The 20,069-nt window shown below is 42.9% G+C and overlaps 1 protein-coding gene and 1 long non-coding RNA gene across 3 annotated transcripts in view; one reads left to right on the top strand and one right to left on the bottom strand.

The window, feature by feature from the left end:
- Positions 1–20,069, top strand: part of LOC139237535 (uncharacterized) — a 154,569-nt gene that overhangs the window by 84,713 nt on the left and 49,787 nt on the right. The window lies entirely within an intron of this gene.
- Positions 1–20,069, bottom strand: part of letm1 (leucine zipper-EF-hand containing transmembrane protein 1) — a 103,543-nt gene that overhangs the window by 28,540 nt on the left and 54,934 nt on the right. For both annotated transcript variants that reach the window (XM_070866923.1, XM_070866922.1), the window contains exons 9-10: positions 14,691–14,870; positions 13,703–13,858 (exon numbers count right to left, since the gene is read on the bottom strand). In XM_070866923.1, the coding sequence (XP_070723024.1) occupies positions 13,703–13,858; positions 14,691–14,870 (336 nt within the window). The remainder of the gene's footprint in view (positions 1–13,702; positions 13,859–14,690; positions 14,871–20,069) is intronic.

Here is a 20,069-nt window from a genome sequence, read left to right on the forward strand (position 1 = left end):
AAAAAGTCCTCGACTTGGCTGTTCTAGGAGAAAATTGACAGCCACTTGGACAAGCATGGACGAAGAAGAAAGCCAGCATGGATATGTTGAGGGCAAATCATGCTGATGAAGTAACAGAGGGTGGATGAGGGTAGTGCCGTTGATGTTGTGTACATGAACTTTCAAAAGGCGTATGATAAAGTACCACATATTGGGCTTGTTAGAAAAATTGAAGCCCATGGATAAAAGGGGCAGTAGGAGCATGGATACAAAATTGGCTAAGGCAGAATTTTGAAATATGCAGATGACACAAAACTTGAAATAGTAGTAAACAATGAGAGAAAGATAGTGATAGACTTCAAGGAGGACATAGACAGGCTGGTGGAATGGGCAGACACATGGCAGATGAATCTTAACAGAAAAGTGCAAAGTGATACATTTTGGTACAAAGCAAAAGGAGAAGCAATATAAACTAAAGGGTACAATTCTAAAGTGGGTACATGAACAGACAGACCTGGCGGTATACATGCACAAATCGTTGAAGGTGGCAGAGAAAGCAGTTAAAAAAGCATATGGGATCCTGGACTTCATAAATAGAGGTATAAGAGTAGAAAAGCGTGGAAATTATGAAGAACCTTTATAAAACACTGGTCTGGAATAGTGTGTCCAATTCTGGGCACCACACTTTAGGAAGTATGTGAAGGCCTGAGAGGGTGCAGAAAAGATTTACAAGAATGGTTCCAGGGATGAGGAACTTCAGTTACCATGGATAGACTGGAGAAGCTGGGATTGTTCTCCTTGGAGCAGGGAAGGCCAAGAGGAGATTTGATAAAGGTATTTAAAATCATGAAGGGTTTAGATAGAATAATAAAGAGAAACTGTTTCCAATGGCTGAAGGGTCGAGAACAAGAGGACACAGATTTAAAGTGATTGGCAGAGAACCAGAGGTGTAGGCCATTCAGCCTCTCGAGCCTGTTCCACTATTCATGGCTGATCTGTATCTCGGCTCCATTTACCCACCTTGGTTCCATATTCCTTGTTAGCCTTACCGAATACAAATCTATACGGCTGTTCTCCGGATCCTTGGCTTTATAAATAAATAGAGGCAGAGAGAGTACAAAAGCAAGAGGGTTATGCGAAACCTTTATAAATCACTGGTTAGATCTCAGCTGGAATATTGTGTTCAATTCGAGGATGTCAAGGCCTTGGAGAGGGCACAGAGGAGATTTATCAGAATGTTACCAAGGATGAGGGGCTTCAGTTACATGGAAAGACTGGAGAATCTGGAATTGTTCTCCTTAGAACAGAGAAGGCCAGTGGGAGATTTAATAGAGGCATTCAAAATCATGAAGAGTTTTAATAGAGTAAATAAGGAGAAAGAGTTTCCACTGGCAGGAGGGTTGGTAGCCAGGTGTTAATTTGCAAAAGAGCCAGAAGAGAGAGGAGACAACATTTTTTTATGCTTCGAGTCATGATGTTCTGGAATGCACAGTCTGAAAGGGTAATAGAAGCAAATTCACTCGTAACTTTCAAAAGGGAATTTGATGAATACAGGTATCTGTACTTGAAGGGGGAATATTGTAAGGCTATTGGAAAACAGTAGGGGAGTAGGACGAATTGGATAGCTCTTTCAAAGAGCTATGGGCACAATGGGCTGATCAGCCTCCTTCCGGGCTGTTAAAATTCTATGATGCCATCAATCTCAGTTTAGAAAATTTTAATTAATCTAGCTTCAGCAGCTTTTTGAAAAGAGAATGTTCCAGATTTCCACTACCCTATGTGTGACGGCTTCTCGACAATACTCCTGGACAGCCTAGCTTTTAATTTAGGCTGTGCTCTGGAGTCTACACCAGAGGAAATAATTTCTCTATCCTAACAACTCCTAAACACCTCAATTAGATCAGCCCTTAATCTTCTATATTCAAGTGAATACAAGCCCAGTCTATGTAACCGGTCCTCATAATTTAACCCTTTTCGCCCCGGTATCATTGTGATGAATCAGCGCTGCACCGCTTCCCAGCCCAGTATATCCTTCCTGTGGTGCGGTGCCCAGAACTGAAGGCAGTACTCCAAATACGGTCTAACCAGAGCCATATACACCTCTAGCATAATTTCCACCTTTTTGTATTCCAGCCCCCTTGAAAAAGGCCAACATTCAATTAGCCTTGTTATTTACTACACACTGAGCCATGGAGCACTCAAATCAACCACACACACAATTCCCAGTATCAGCCACGTCACTGAATAGGCAGAGCAGATGCAGAACATGGTTGGGATAATGAGCGAGATGGCTGTTAAACATCTCTGGAAGTAACCCACCTAAACACTTGCAGACACCAGGAGGAAAGTCATCTACACAGCCCTTTGGCCTTGGAAAAATACATGCACTAGAAGATATGAAGAGCAGAAGGATACATATATTTTAAAAAATGCCAGAAATAGGGATATATATATATATATATATACAACCTTAATGCATAGATATCTTTGCCATTTCTCAAACTGTGACGGCATGGAAAAACAAACGGGAAAAGTGGTTGAAAGGGCTCATTTCTTTGCTCATTGCCATTAAATTTCTCATGTTCATAGTTATTGTAACAACTTCTGGTGTGACTGATGCACCGCACTAACAGACAACTCAAAAAGTACAAATAGGGAGGCCATTCAACCTAAACTATTTGCTTTTGATGTGTTAGTGCTGCTAATTAATATTTTTTGTTTCAAAGAGTTAAAAGTTTATTATTGTTGACTGAAGATGTATTCTTGTAAATAGTTCAAATTGCAAAAGGGAGTTTAACATTGCAATAAAACACGTAATTTAAATGCGTTGATATATATTTTTACAATTTTGTAATTTTGAAGTCTACTTTAACTTTGTCAACATTTGTATTTATTTGTAACAATTTACACAATTGTAACAAGTTTTGGAACATTTTTGCATAAAAACTTTCTTTGAAGTGCAGGGTGCGCATTGGGCAAAAGCCTGTGCCACAAACACAGTCCTCTCGAAGCAATGCTTCCTGCGGACATGTTATGTCCCTTAGCTCCAGCACCCGGAGAACAGGATCTTCTGCTTCTCTATGACACCTCTATGTCCAAGGTTCAGACTTTGTCATGACATAATCGTGCAGACTGCCCAAGCACCTGAAGCGGCTCTTCAGCATCCCTCTCATGGTGGTCCTCAACGACCTGCCTGATGTACCTGATTGAAGCGGAGGAGAGGAACAGTCTGAGGGACACACAAGGCACCATCAGCCATCGCACCAATTAGCCATCTTCCATGGGCCTTCATCTCCAAGCGTGCGTGCAATGACTTGAGTGGCACACGATGACAGGCATTTGCATGCTTTGCATTCACATGCACGATGTGCAACCAGGCGTCACAGACCACCTGATAACCCTTTGTTCATGTAGCTTCGCAGCTATTGAAGGGGAGCCTTCAGTGCCAAGTGTGTTCCATCAATCACACCCGGTACTCTGAAGAAGCCAATGAATCTGTAGAAAATTATTGCCCTCTGCCTTTGCTCTGATATGGACAAGCAAAATTTAATGAACTCCCTATGAAAATAGCATCAGTTATCTGCCGAATGCAGGCCCCTCAATTAATCCTGGGCAGACGGATGCCTGGCAGGATTAGACCCCTAAAAGTTGAGGGCCGTGTTCATCTTCATTTCTATAGTTAAGGCTCTGCTACATGTTGTTTAATCGGGAAGAGCGAGCATTGCGAGATCTGAGCGGGCGCAGGACTATAAAGGGAGGCAGCAGTTTGGAGCAGTGACAGATCTGGAGGAGCGAGCATGGCGAGACCCGACCGACCGGGTGAGGGACTGCAAAGGGCGGTGGCAGTTTGGAGCAGTGACAGATCGGGAGGAACAAGCTGCAGCAGCAACAGTAAGGGACCAAAAGTAAAAAGAATCGAAATCGAAGTGTGACGTCACAGCCAAGCAGGTAAGTGATTGGCTGGTGAATATTTTTCTTTTCTTTAAAAAACCTTGGGCGTTGGTGTAAGTTAAGAGCTGAAATTAAATAGATAAGTGATCTTTATTATCCAAGGAAAACTAATTAATTAAATCAGCTGTTTGCTGAGTAGCAGCTGGGTGTGTTTTACTAAGGTTTCGAGTTTAGTTCTGCTTGATAGCTCCGACTAACTAAAGGGATGGTCGGGCAGATCGTGTGGCCTGTGGGAAATCCTGGATGCTTCATGCAGCTGGGATGACCACGTGTGCAGGAGGTGTCTCCAGCTGCACTAACTTGAGCTCTGTGTTTCGGAGCTTGAGCAGCAGCTGGTGTCACTGCGGTGCATCCGCGAGACTGAGAGCTACATGGATAGCACGTTTCTTGAGGTGGTCACCCCGCAGCTTAAGAGTGTGCAGGCAGAGAGGGAGTGGGTGACCACCAGACAGAAGAGGACTAGGCAGGTAGTGCAAGAGTCCCCCGAGTCCATCTCGCTCTCCAACCCGTACTCTGTTTTGAGTACCAGTGGGGGCAATGGTGTCTCTGGAGAGTGCAGCCAGAGCCAAATCCACAGCATCACCAGTTGCTCAGCTGCACTGGGGGAGGGGGGCGCAGGAGAAGAAGAATGGAAGAGCTACAGTGATAGGGGATTCGCTAGTCAGGGGAGCAAACAGGCGTTTCTGCAGCTGCAGATGTGACTCCAGGATGGTATGTTGCCTCCCTGGTGCCAGGGTCAAGGATGTCACCGAGCGGCTGCAGGGCATTCTAGGGGAGAGGGTGAACAGCCAGAGGTCATGGTCCTTATCAGGACCAATGACATAGGTAGAAAGAGGGATGAGGTCCTGCAAGCAGAGTTTAGGGAGCTAGGAGAGAAATTAAAAAGCAGGACCTCAAAAGGTAGTAATCTCCGGATTACTCCCGATGCCACGAGTTAGTGAGTACAGAAATAAGAGGATAGAGCAGATGAATGTGTAGCTGGAGAGATGATACAGTTGGGAGGGCTTTAGTTTCCAGAGGCATTGGGACCACTTCTGGGGAAGGTGGGACCTGCACAAGCCAGATGGGTTGCACCTCAACAGAGCTGGGACCAATATCCTGGTGGGGTTGGGGGGGGGGGGGGGGGTTGCTAGTGCTGCTGGGGAGGGTTTAAACTAGCTTGGCAGGGGGATGGGAACCTGAAAATCGATTCAGTAGGGAGGGGAGTAAAGCTGGAATTAGAAAGCAAAAATAAAGACAGTGAGTTGAAGGAGGAAACAAGCAAGAAAAAAGGGTAAAAAAAAAAATTTAAAGGCTCTTTGTCTAAATGCACGTAGCATTCGTAACAAAATAGATGAGTTGACAGCACAAATAGATTCAAATGGATATGATCTGATAGCCATTAGAGACGTGGTTGCAAGGTGACCAGGACTGGGAACTAAATATTCAGGGGTATTTGACAATTCGGAAGAACAGACAGAAAGGAAAAGGAGGTGGAGTAACTCTGTTGATAAAGGATGGAATCACTGCAATAGTGAGAAATGATATTAGCTCAAATGATCAGGATGTTGAAACAGTTTGGGTGGAGATAAGGAATAATAAGGGGAAAAAGTCACTGGTGGGCATAGATGATAGGCCCCCTAACAGTAGCAACTTTGTTGGTCGGAGCATAAACCAGGAAATAGTGGGGGCTTGTAAAAAGGGAACAGCAATAATCATGGGTGATTTTTGTTGTATATGTTGACTATGGATGTACTCTGTGTAGACACAGATTGCATAAGATGGAAACTGGTTTACCTGATGTACTATCAATAAGGTTTACAACGTGTACATACATGCTGGCACCACTAGAGGGTGCAACTGGTGGAGACCAGGGGTTTCCTGCCCTGGTAGCAGGAGCCTGTATAAAAGGCTGCACACCATGCTTGGACAGCACTCTGGAGTTTGGAATAAAGGACCAAGGTCACTACAGTTTAAGTACAACACATTGCCTTGTGGAGTCATTCATAAGTACATCACAGACAAAACAATTTTAACCTCCATATTGATTGGACAAATCAAATTGGTCTGGGTAGCCTTGAGGAAGAGTTCATCGAGTGCATAAGGGACAGGTTCCTTGAGCAGTATGTAATGGAACCAACCAGAGGGCAGGCTATCTTTGATCTGGTCCTGTGTAATGAGACAGGATTAATAAACAATCTCCGAGTAAAGGATCCTCTTGGAATGAGTGATCATAGCATGGTTGAACTTCAAATTCAGATGGAGGGTGAGAAAGTTGGATCTCAAACCAGTGTACGAAGCTTAAATAAAGGAGACTACAAAGGTATGAGGGCAGAGTTGGCTAAAGTTCACTGCAAAAAAGATTAAAGTGCAGGACGGTTGATTAACAGTGGCATATATTTAAGGAGATATTTCATAACTCAAGAAAAATATATTCCAGTGAGGAGAAAAGGGTGTAAAAGAAAAGATAGCCATCCAGAAACCAATTAAAAACAAGGGTATACAAAGTGGGAGGACAGAAGATTTGGAAGCTTTTAAAAGCCAGCAAAGAATGACTAAAAAAAATGATAAGAAAGGGAAGATAAACGATGAAAGTAAACTAGCACGAAATATAAAACAGATAACAAGAGTTTCTCTAGGTATATAAAAAAAGGAAGAGTGACTAAAGTAAATGTTGGTCCCTTAGAGGTCGAGACTGGGGAATTAGTAATGGGGAACATGGAGATGGCAGAAACTCTGCACAAATATTTTGTAAGAGTCTTTACGGTAGAGGGCACTAATAATATCCCAACAGTGCATAGTCAAGGGGCTATGGGGCGGGGGGGGGGTGGGGGAAGAGGGGGTTGGAAGGAGGAACTTAACACAATCACTAAGGAGATGGTTCTGAGTAAGATAATGGGACTAAAGGCAGATAATTTCCCTGGACCTGATGGCTTGCATCCTAGGGTCGTAAGAGAAGTAGCAACAGGGATAGTGGATGCATTGGTTGTAATTTACCAAAATTCCCTGGATTCTGGAGAGGTCCCAGCAGATTGGAAAACTGCAAATGTAACACTCTGATTTAAAAAAGGAGGCAGACAAAAAGCCGGAAACTATCGACCAGTTAGCCTAACATCTGTGGTTGGGAAAATGTTGGGAGTCCATTATTAAAGAAGCAGTAGCAGGACATTTGGAATAGCATAATTCGGTCAGGCAGGATTTATGAAGGGGAAGTCATGTTTGACAAATTTGCTGGAATGCTTTGAGGATATAATGAACAGGGTGGATAAAGGGGAACGAGTGGATGTGGTGTATTGGGACTTCCAGAAAGCATTTGACAAGGTGCCACAGAAAAAGTTACTGCACAAGATAAAAGTTCATGGGGTTGGGGGTAATATATTAGCATGGATAGAGGATTGGCTAACGAACAGAAAACAGAGAGTCGGGATAAATGGTTCATTCTCAGTTGGCAATCAGTAACTAGTGGGGAGCTGCAGGGATCTGTGCTGGGACCCCAACTATTTACTATCTATATCAATGACTTGGAAAAAGGGACTGAGTATAACGTAGCCACGTTTGCTGACAATACAAAGATGGGAGGAAAAGCAATGTGTGAGGAGGACACAAAATCTGCAGAAGGACAGACAGGCTAAGTGAGTGAGCAAAAATTTGGCAGATGGAGTATAATGTTGGGAAGTGTCAGGTTATGCACTTTGGCAGAAAATAAATCGAAGAGCAAATTATTATTTAAATGGAGAAAAATTGCAAAAGTGCTGCAGTACAGCAGGACTTGGTGCATAAAACACAAAAGGATAGTATGCAGGTACAGCAAGTGATCAGGAAGGCCAATGGAATCTTGGCCTTTATTGCAAAGGGGAGTATAAAAGCAGGGAAGTCTTGCTACAGTTATACAGGGTATTGGTGAGGCCACACCTAGAATACTGTGTACGGTTTTGTTTTCCATATTTATGAAAGGATATAATTACTTTGGAGGCTGTTCAGAGAAGGTTCACTTGGTTGATTCCAGAGGTGAAGGGGTTGACTAATGAGGAAAGGTTGAGTAGGTTGGGCCTCTGCTCATTGGAATTCAGAAGAATGAGAGGTGATCTTATTGAAACGTATAAGATTATGATGGGGCTCGACAAGGTGGATGCAGAGAGGTTGTTTCCACTGATAGGGGAGACTCGAACTCGGGGGCATAATCTTAGAATAAGGGGCCGCCCATTTAAAAAAGAGATGAGTAGGAATTTCTTATGAGGAAATCTGTGGAACTCGCTGCCTCAGAGAGCTGTGGAAGTTGGTCATTAAGTAGATTTAAGACAGAGATAGACAGTTTCTTAACCGACAAGGGAATCAGGGGTTATATGGGGAGCGGGCAGGGAAGTGGACCCGAGTCCATGATCGGATCAGCCATGATTGTATTAAATGGCGGAGCAGGCTCGAGGGGCCGTCCTGCTCCTATTTCTTATGTTAAGTCAAAGAAACATAGAAAATAGGTGCAGGAGTGGACCATTCGGCCCTGCAAGCTTGCACCACCATTCAATATGATCATGGCTGATCATGCACTTCAGTACCCCACTCCTGCTTTCTCTCCATACCTCTTGATCCCTTTCGCCGTAATGGCCACACCTAACTCCCTTTTGAATATGTCTAATGAACTGGCCTCAACAACTTTGTGGTTGATAATTCTTCATCTCGATCTTAAATGGCTTACCCCTTATCCTTAAGACTGTGACCCCGGTTCTGGATTTCCCCAACATCAGGAACATTCTTCCTGCATCTAACCTATTCAATCCCGTCAGAATTTTATATGTTTCTATGAGATCCCCTCTCATTCTTCTAAATTCCAGGGAATTCCTCGTCGATCCAGTCTTTCTTCATGTCAGTCCAGTCATTCCGGGAATCAGTCTGGTGAACCTGCGCTGCACTCCCTCAATGGCAAGAATGTCCTTCCTCAGATTAGGATACCAAAACTGTACACAATATTCAAGGTGTGGTCTCACCAAGGCCCTGTACAACTGCAGTAAGACCTCCCTACTCCTATACTCAAATCTCCTAGCTATGAAGGCCAACATGTCATTTGCCTTCTTCACCGCCTGCTGTACCTGTATGCCAACTTTCAATAACTAATGTACCAGGACACCCAGGTCGCGCTGCAACTTTTACTAATCTGTCACCATTCAGATAATAATCTGGCTTCCTGTTTTTACCACCAAAGTGGATAACCTCATATTTATCTACATTATACCACATCTACCATGTGTTTGCTCACTCATCTAACCTGTCTAAGTCATCCTGCAGCCTCTTAGCATCCTCCTCACAGCTCACACCAACACCCAGCTTAGTGTCATCTGCAAACTTGGAGATATTACATTCAATCCCTTTGTCTAAATCATTAATGTATATTGTAAATAGCTGGGGTCCCAGCACTGAACCTTGGTGGTACCCCACAAGCCACTGCTTGCCATTCTGAAAAGGACCCATTTATTCCTACTCTTTGCTTCCTGTCTGCCAACTAGTTCTCTATCCACATCAATACATTACCACCAATACCAGGTGCTTTAATTTTGCACACTAATCTCTTGTGGGAGACCTTGTCAAAAGCCTTTTGAAAGTCTAAATACCCCACATCCACTGGCTCCCCCTTGCCCATACTACTCGTTACATCCTCAAAAAATTCTACAAGATTTGTCAAGCATGATTTCCCTTTCATAAATCCATTCTGACTTGGACCGATCCTGTCACTGCTTTCCAAATTACATCTTTAATAATTGATTCCAACATTTTCCCCACCACCAATATCAGGCTGACATAGAAACATAGAAAATAGGTGCAGGAGTAGGCCATTCGGCCCTTCGAGCCTGCACCGCCATTCAATGAGTTCATGGCTGAACATGCAACTTCAGTACCCCATTCCTGCTTTCTCGCCATACCCCTTGATCCCCCTAGTAGTAAGGACTACATCTAACTCCTTTTGAATATATTTAGTGAATTAGCCTCAACAACTTTCTGTGGTAGAGAATTCCACAGGTTCACCACTCTCTCGGTGAAGAAGTTTCTCCTCATCTCGATCCTAAATGGCTTACCCCTTATCCTTAGACTGTGACCCCTGGTTCTGGACTTCCCCAACATTGGGAACATTCTTCCTGCATCTAACCTGTCTAAACCCGTCAGAATTTTAAACGTTTCTATGAGGTCCCCTCTCATTCTTCTGAACTCCAGTGAATACAAGCCCAGTTGATCCAGTCTTTCTTGATATGCCAGTCCCGCCATCCCGGGAATCAGTCTGGTGAACCTTCGCTGCACTCCCTCAATAGCAAGAATGTCCTTCCTCAAGTTAGGAGACCAAAACTGTACACAATACTCCAGATGTGGCCTCACCAAGGCCCTGTACAACTGTAGTAACACCTCCCTGCCCCTGTACTCAAAGCCCCTTGCTATGAAGGCCAACATGCCATTTGCTTTCTTAACCGCCTGCTGTACCTGCATGCCAACCTTCAATGACTGATGTACCATGACACCCAGGTCTCGTTGCACCTCTCCTTTTCCTAATCTGTCACCATTCAGATAATAGTCTGTCTCTCTGTTTTTACCACCAAAGTGGATAACCTCACATTTATCCACATTATACTTCATCTGCCATGCATTTGCCCATTCACCTAACCTATCCAAGTCACTCTGCAGCCTCATAGCATCCTCCTCGCAGCTCACACTGCCACCCAACTTAGTGTCATCCGCAAATTTGGAGATACTACATTTAATCCCTTGTCTAAATCATTAGTGTACAATGTAAACAGCTGGGGCCCCAGCACAGAACCGTGTGGTACCCCACTAGTCACTGCCTGCCATTCTGAAAAGTACCCATTTAATGCTACTCTTTGCTTCCTGTCTGACAACCAGTTCTCAATCCACGTCAGCACACTACCCCCAATCCCATGTGCTTTAACTTTGCACATTAATCTCTTGTGTGGGACCTTGTCGAAAGCCTTCTGAAAGTACAAATACACCACATCAACTGGTTCTCCCTTGTCCACTCTACTGGAAACATCCTCAAAAAATTCCAAAAGATTTGTCAAGCATGATTTGCCTTTCACAAATCCATGCTGACTTGAACCTATCATGTCACCTCTTTCCAAATGCGCTGCTATGACATCCTTAATAATTGATTCCATCATTTTACCCACTACCGATGTCAGGCTGACCGGTCTATAATTCCGATTTCTCTCCCTCTTTTTAAAAAAAAAAAAGTGGGGTTACATTGGCTATCCTCCACTCCATAGGAACTGATTCAGAGTCTTTGGAATGTTGGAAAATGACTGTCAATGCATCCGCTATTTCCAAGGCCACCTCCTTAAGTACTCTGGGATGCAGTCCATCAGGCCCTGGGGATTTATCGGCCTTCAATCCCATCAATTTCCCGATTAATAAGGATTTCCCTCAGTTCCTCCTTCTTACTCGACCCTCTGACCCCTTTTATATCCGGAAGGTTGTTTGTGTCCTCCTTAGTGAATACCGAACCAAAGTACTTGTTCAATTGATCTGCCATTTCTTTGTTCCGTTATGACTTCCCCTGATTCTGACTGCAGAAGACCTAAGTTTGTCTTTACTAACCTTTTTCTCTTTACATATCTATAGAAACTTTTGCAGTCCGTCTTAATGTTCCCTGCAAGCTTCTTCTCGTACTCCATTTTCCCTGCCCTAATCAAACCTTGTCCTCCTCTGCTGAGTTCTAAATTTCTCCCAGTCCCCGGGTTCACTGCTATTTCTGGCCAATTTGTATGCCACTTCCTTGGCTTTAATACTATCCCTGACTTCCTTTGATAGCCACGGTTGAGCCACCTTCCCTTTTTTATTTTTACGCCAGACAGGGAGGTACAATTGTTATAGTTCATCCATGCGGTCTCTAAATGTCTGCCATTGCCCATCCACAGTCAACCCCTTAAGTATCATTCGCCAATCTATCCTAGCCAATTCACGCCTCATACCTTCAAAGTTACCCTTCTTTAAGTTCTGGACCATGGTCTCTGAATTAACTGTTTCATTCTCCATCCTAATGTAGAATTCCACCATATTATGGTCACTCTTTCCCAAGGGGCCTCGCACAACGAGATTGCTAATTAATCCTCTCTCATTACACAACACCCAGTCTAAGATGGCCTCCCCCCTAGTTGGTTCCTCGACATATTGGTCTAGGAAACCATCCCTTATGCACTCCAGGAAATCCTCCTCCACCGTATTGCTTCCAGTTTGGGTAGCGCAATCTATATGCATATTAAAGTCACCCATGATAACTGCTGCACCTTTATTGCATGCACCCCTAATTTCCTGTTTGATGCCCTCCCAACATCACTACTGTTTGGAGGTCTGTACACAACTCCCACTAATGTTTTTTGCCCTTTGGTGTTCTGCAGCTCTACCCATATCGATTCCACTGGTCTATAATTCCCTGTTTTCTCTCGCCCTCCTTTTTAAAAAAGTGGCGTTACATTAGCTACGCTCCAATCCATAGGAACTGATCCAGAGTCGATAGAATGTTGGTAAATGACCATCAATGCATCCACTATTTCCAGGGCCACTTCAAGTACTCTGGGATGCAGTGCAAGTGCAAGTCACACAGTCAGTTGAGGGAAACCTTTGTAAAATGCAGCCATTGCACAGTGAGGTCGTCTGGCATTTCCTTGAATGTCAGTCGAGACCTATATACGCTCAGGGCCGGGTACTTGCACATGGCGTGCTGTCTCCTCTAGTGGCGTCACTCTTCTGGCCTTTTTTTGTTCATCCTGTTCCCCCAATATTAAAACAAAAGCACACCGCCCCCCACAACTAAATCGAATTTTCCTAATTCTACATGACAGAAATACTTTCAGGCACTAGTCATTATTCCACCATCAGGAATAGAAGCCCTCACTGAAAGTTACCATCCCAACTCAAAGATAACAGGCAGGGTGTGATACTCTCATTTCTGGGTGGGTGGAATAGAATGAAAAGGGAGCAGACGCGATAGCTCAGTACTTCGCCATACAATATATTTTCCCACTAAGCCAACAGGAAGCCCCACACAATTGATTCTGCAGATATTTATTGTTCAAAGTCTGGTTCTGTTGTTTGATGGTTGAATTTTATCAATCTGGAATATATATTATTTTCAGAATATAGTTTCACTAGCACTGTGTAACAACAAACACACTTAATACTGATATGTAAATAAAGCTCAGATCCTATTTCTCAGTATTAACAATATGTACGAATATTCTAGAAAGGCCTATTTCCAGAAATTATACTTCGAGAAAAAAAATCATTTAATTTTCTTTGCAGAGTTTTTAACGTACTCGTGTATTTGATTGCATTTCATGTGCTTTGCAGAATTAAAGCATACAAAAAGCACCATCACTGACTGCTTTGGCTGGGAAATATTCTAAAATGTGCAAAGTGAGAAATGGCTGGAAGAAAACCGTGTTTCAAACCCATAATAGCAACACAGGTTGGATCCAAATCAGTTTCTAGTCACAGCATACCTCGCACTTGAAGTTAATAAATTAAGATCTTAGTCTGCAAGTGTAAAAAATGAATTCATCACCCAGCTCTATCCAGAGATGTTCACTAAATGGTTGTTACATGTACTTAGTATTTTTTGGCTTCAAGAATCTACGCAAAGCAAGTTAATTGGGCTTGAAGAAGATAATGTCAACAAAACCTTTGAGTGATTTTTGATTAAAAATACAAAATAAACTGATACTAGGACAGTGTTTACCTACCATGAACATCATGAAAATAAATGTATATGAAGAGCATTGACCTTTACATTAAAACATACCTTAATTCCTTCTAATACAGGGGCTGTATCTTTCAAGATCTCAGAATGCATCGTCAGGTCCACATTAGCCAATTCCTGTTCTGTATCGACAGCGATCTGACTTTTCGTCACATTGACAGCTGCTGCTTCCAGATTCACTGCTGATTCTCCTTCTTTCTGTAACACAGAAAGCGAGAGAAAGCGAGAAAGAGAGAAAGAGAGAAAGCGAGAAAGAAAGAGAGAAAAAGCGAAAAAGCGAAAGGACTTGTGTTTATATCATGTATTTTACGACGTCCCAAAGCACTTTACAGACAATGAACGTAGTCACTATTGTCATGTAGGAAAAGGTCCCACAAACAACGTGATAAAGACCACATAATCTGTTTGAGTGAAGTTGGTTGAAGGATAATTATTGGCCAGGACACAGGGGGAACACTCCTTTTCTTCGAATAGTGCAGTGGATTCTTTTATAGCCACCTGAGAAGGCAGACACAGCCTCATTTTAACGTGGCATAAGGATGGCACCTCCAACCGTGCAGCACTCACTCAGCCTAGAATTTGCGCTCAAGTCTCTGGGAATGGGATGTGAACCCACAGCTTTCTGACTTCAAGGTATACAGCGCTACCATTGAGCCATGGCGGACACCTCAGTTTGACTAATCCACCCATGCTAAAATATACAATTCCACAAAACAAAATTCAGTTTCTGCTATTTTTTTCTCAACCATTGTGGGATTAGGTTTGGATTGCTCCAGCAAACAGCCTACACAGACATGTGCTGTGAATTTCTGCAAGTCAAATTTAAATTTCATTATGGAACATTAACTACTCTGTCACATTTTGGGCATCTTTCTTTTGTAACTTCTCAAAAGCTGATTAGCCATGTAAATTAATCAAATATTTGGAATCTTTTTCAAGGTCCTTGTGGGACCTTTCACTTTGGAAATACTAGTTTACAACATTATGCTAAATTCTAAGAAACATTAAGATTTATAAATTAAACACTTACCCTGGCTTCAACCTGTAAGCTTTCTTTAGCTTTCTCCGCGGCTTCTGCCATACGTTCCATCTCCCGCTCCTGATTCTCCCTCTTGATGGCTGCCTCCTCTTGTAAGGTTGCTTCCAACTTGGTTTTATTATCCACCTTGGCACATTCAACCTCTGCTACTTTCACTTGTGCTTCCTTTGCCTGGAGTAGAAAAGCAAGGATGAAAGGAATCACACCATCGACCTTCTTGCACTCCTTCTAGCAAATTAGTAATAAACATTTCAGATGGTGCATGTATTAACTATACAAATGGAAAGGAGACAAAAGTGCACATTATGCAAAAATACAGAATTCCAGATAGTACGCTAATCTCTTTCACAGGCAAAAAACTGGATATTAAAATATTCTATTACTTACACGAGACATTTTTCATCCTCCCAGTTCATTTCTAACTCTCGAAACAAACGGATTTCCGCCCGCAAACCAAACCCCCACCCCACAAAATATATTGCATCCACAAAATTTACATCAACAAGGTCCATCATTTATTCAATAACTCGAGTAATTCGTTAGTAAAGACCTCCCTCCTATAAATCAATGCAGACTCCCTTTCATCATACCATACCTATCTGGGTGCTTGCAAAAAATGAGGCAATGCTTCGAGAACCAGAACTTTAAACCATTGTGTGTTCCTTTGAACACATCTACCCTATTTGGTTGTATACAAATAAAAGCATGTAGTCTCATTCTGGTCCACATAGTAAGCACTAAAGACTATGCCAAGTAGGAACGAAAGCATACAAAACAATTCCTAAAATCATTAGTCAAAAGAAATATTGGGAGGTGGCTGGATATGAGCTTTGTTTATGGATCTGAACTGCATTGAGGAAAATATCTTTGATAGAAAATTTAGCATATCTCTATTAACCTCTACAAGCAAAATACTGCAGAAACAGGAAGTCAAATGCTTCAAACCTAATCATGGAAACTAACTTGGAGGACAGCAACATCACATTGAGCCGTCAGAACAACACAACAGCATTTAGGACTGTGGAAGTTCCTCAGGTAGCTGCTTTACAGATAAGAACATAACAAGAAATAGGAGTAGGCCATTTGGCCTCTCGAGCCTACTCCGCCATTAAATAAGATCATGGCTGATCTGATCATGGACTCAGCTCCACTTCTCTGCCCACTGCCCATAACCCTTTATTCCTTATCGCTCAAAAATCTGTCTATCTCTGCCTTAAATATATTCAATGACCCAGCCTCCACAGCTCTCTGGGGCAGAGAATTTCACAGATTTAAAACCCTCAGAAGAAATTCCTCCTCATCTCAGTTTTAAGTGGGCGGCCCCTTATTCTGAGACTATGCCTCCTAGTTTTAGTTTCCCGCGTGAAATCATCCTCTCTGCATCCACCTTGTCGAGCCTCCTCATTATCTTATACGTTTCGATAAGATCATCTCTCATTCTTCTGAACTCCAATGAGTATAGGCCCAACCTACCTTCATAAGTCAACTTCCTCATCTCCAGAATCAGCCTAGTGAACCTTCTCTGAACAGCCTCCAATGCAAGCGTATCCTTCCTTAAATACGGAGACCAAAACTGTATGCAGTACTCTAGGTGTGGCCTCACCAATACCCTGTACAGTTGTAGCAGGACTTCTCTGCTTTTCTTCTCCATCCCCCTTAAAATAAAGGCCAATACTCCATTTGCCTTCCTGATCACTTGTTGTACCTGCATAGTAACTTTGTGTGTTTCATGCAAAAGTACCCCCAGGTCCCTCTGTACTGCAGCACTTGGGCAAAAAAAAGAAAAGCAAATTATAATTTAAAATAGAGAAAAATTGCAAAGTGGATAACCTCACATTTTCCCACATTATACTCCATCTGCCAAATTTTTGCCCACTTAGCCTGTCTATATCCTTTGCAGATTTCTTGTATCCTCCTCACAATTTGCTCTCCCACCCATTTTTGTATCAGCAGCAAGCTTGGCTACATTACACTCGATTCCTTCATCCAAGTCATTAATATAGATTGTAAATAGTTGAGGCTCCAGCACCAATCCCTGCGGCACCCCACTATTTACTGTTTACCAACTAGAAAATGACCCATTTATCCCAATTGAAAGAAATTATCTGCATTATAGTTCCTGGATGCTAAAGCTTGACAGTAACATGCTCAAACACAAACAAAATTCAGATGCAATTTGACAAAAGTAACGTGTCTCAGTGTCAACAATCAGATCCATCACCAAGACACAAAATTCTTATATGCTACAATGAGGACTAGTACTTTGCCTGTATGGATTTTCAAAAGGTATTTGATGAAGTACCACATAATAGACTTATTAGCAAAATAGAAACACGTGATTAAAGGGGCATTGGTTATGTGGATACAGCATTGATTAAGGGACAGAAAGCAGCGAGTAGTGGTGAGCTCTGACTGCAGGAAAGTATACAGTGGTGTCCCACAGGTGTCGGCATTCGGACCACGGCTCTTTTTGATCATTGAAAGATTACAGCATAGAAGGAGGCCATTTGGCAAGTCGAGCCTGTGCCAGCTAGTCCCATTGCCGCGCCCTTTCCCCGCAGCCCTGCCTAATTATTTTTCCCTTCAGGTATGTATCCAATTCCCCTTTGCTGGCAAGCATATTATGTGGCATATATTAATGACCTGGATGTGGGTCGACAGGGTACAATTTCAAAGTTTGCCATTGACACGAAACTCGGAAATGTAGTAAACAGTCAGGAGGATAGTAACAGACTTCAGAAAGACATTGACAGACTGGTGAAATGGACAGACACATGGCAGATGAAATTAACGCAGAGAAGTGGGGGGCACAGGAATATAGAGACACCTAGGGATGTACGTACAGAAGTCTTTGCTGGTGACAGGACAAGTTTAGAAGGCTGTTAAAAAGATATATGGGAGCCTGGGCCTGAGAGGCGCAGAAAGCGCAAATGCAAGGAAGTTATGCTAAACCTTTATAAAACACTAGTTAGGACCATTGGAGTATTATGGCCAATTCTGGCCCCGAAAGAAGGATGTCAAGGCTTTAGAGAAGGTGTAAAGGAGATTTACTGGAACGATACCAGGGTGAAAAACTTCAGTTACGTGAAAAGACAAGAGAAACATCCCAACAGCAATTGAAATTCCCTGCATCAACTGAAACTTTGCCATTTATTCGCTTATGTTGACATTTTGGGGACTGTTCCAATTCTGTCAAAATAAGATGTTCTCCTTTGAATTGACATGAAACTGACTCTTCAGTTGGCTATTACAGTGCCATTTGCTTGAAGTGGGAAGGATGCAACAAAAAGAAACCTACACGAAAGAGAAGTTTCCCAGCAAGCAGGTACCAGTGAACGGTCAAGCCCGAGTGCATAGGGAGGTAACACGAAAGCCAGGATGAGGTTCTCAGTCAAACTGTGTTAAAGGAGTATGCCTTTCCAAGTCACGTTTTGAACAGTGACCCATTGACAGGAATGAAGGAGTTTGCTAGTCCAGGTCAAGTGTCAGCAGAAGCGGTAAGTAACATAAGCTTTTAATGCAGTTATGGAGGTAAAAAAAAATGTTGACTTAAGTGGGCGAAAGTCACTTTTTTTTGTCAACATAAGCAGGATGTCCTCTTGTTCAGTTTGAAGGAATAGCCCAAATTTAACTTTGATAAATTTACTATCTTAAACAACTTGACAGCATCACATCAGTCTCCTCCGTTCGATGCTGGAAATGTTCATGATTCTCCAGTCAGTTCGTAACTCAGACCTTTAACGCAAGATCAGCCACACCAACATAACTCCTCCAGCAAGTACCTATTGCTTTCTACCCTTCAGCCAAATGAGCTATTCTGAAGATTTACCCACAGCTTTGCGCCTTTCTCTGGCACGTACTTTTGAAAGTCTAGATACACCATGCCGCAGGAGCTTCGAGAGTGCCTAGCCATGTCTCCCTCAAAATCAAGGTAATTAGTCGGGAAAGAGCTTCCCCTTTTGAATCTACATCTTCTGCTGTTTACTAGGTTACTATCAAAGTTAATCTTCCAGTTTACTCCCGATCGTTGTATAATTCTACATTGTACTGAAGCAGGACTAATAAGTTTGTAGTTTCCTCGCCCTTCTGCATGGTCACCTTCGCCCTTCGCCCCACCCCCCCCACCCCAAATGAGCACATTTATCTGTTGCTTCCTACTAGGATTTCCCCTGGCGTGCATTAAATCCCTAAATCACTGCAATGTCTCACACATGTCATCTCCTGTCTCTTTCACTACTCGGATAAATATTATCCTTGCAAATTTGGTAATTTTGAGCCCTTTTAGCCTGTCTAGGACTTTTGTCTCATTTATAGCCAGATCATTAATTTCACTGTGATTATTGCTACTTAGCGAGGCCATGCTGTTCATTTCCTCCCTTGTGAATACTTAGAAGAACTGATCAAGAATATTAACTATCTTATGTTCATCTCTGTTGTAATAGATTTGCATCTTTCAAGGTTCTCACCTCTTACTGTTCAAGTACTAAAAACTTTTGAAACCTCTCCCATTTATAAACTCACCTGTGTTAGGGAATATGCTAAACCGTCAATGCTTCATTAGTGCAAGCCAACAGAACACTGCACCATATGATTAAAATTTAATAGAAACCGAGATTTACAGCGCAGGAGGCCGCCATTTTGGGCCATCGTGTTCGTACCGGCTGGCAAAGAGCTGCTCGGCCCTTGGTCAGCAGCCCTGAAGGTTACATATAAACTTATGAACAATGGCGGAAAGGCAAAGAGCACCCAGCCCAACCAGTCCGCCTCTCACAACTGCGACACCCCTTATACTGAAACATTTTACACTCCACCCCAACCGGAGCCATGTGATCTCCTGGGAGAGGCAAAAAAACAGATAAAAACCCAGGCCAATTTCGGGAGAGAAAATCTGAGAAAATTCCTCTCCAACCCATCCAGGTGATTGAAACTAGTCCAGATCAGCACCCTGGCCGTATTCTATTCTTTGCAGTACTTACCATCGTATCTGCTCAATCCAACAAAAGATCATCCAGTCTAATCCCAATTACCAGCTCTAGGTCCGTAACCCTGCAGATTACTGCACTTTAAGTGCACATCTAACCAGATCCCTACAACCCTCTGCGTAAAGAAGCACCCGCCTCCCCCCCTCAAATCCCCTCTAAACCTTCCACCAACCACCTTAAAACTATGCCGCCTCGTAATAGACCCCTGCACCAATGGAAATAGACCCTTACTATCCACTATATCCAGGCCCATCAATATTTTGAGGTGTCCTCTCAGCCTCCTCTGTTCCAATGAGAACAAACGCACCCTATCTAATCTATCCTCATAACTAAGATTCTCCATTCCAGGCAGCATCCTAGTAAATCTCCTCTGCATCCTCTCTAGTGC

This window comes from Pristiophorus japonicus, chromosome 2 (assembly GCF_044704955.1).
Source record: "Pristiophorus japonicus isolate sPriJap1 chromosome 2, sPriJap1.hap1, whole genome shotgun sequence".
Classification (NCBI taxonomy): domain Eukaryota; kingdom Metazoa; phylum Chordata; class Chondrichthyes; family Pristiophoridae; genus Pristiophorus; species Pristiophorus japonicus.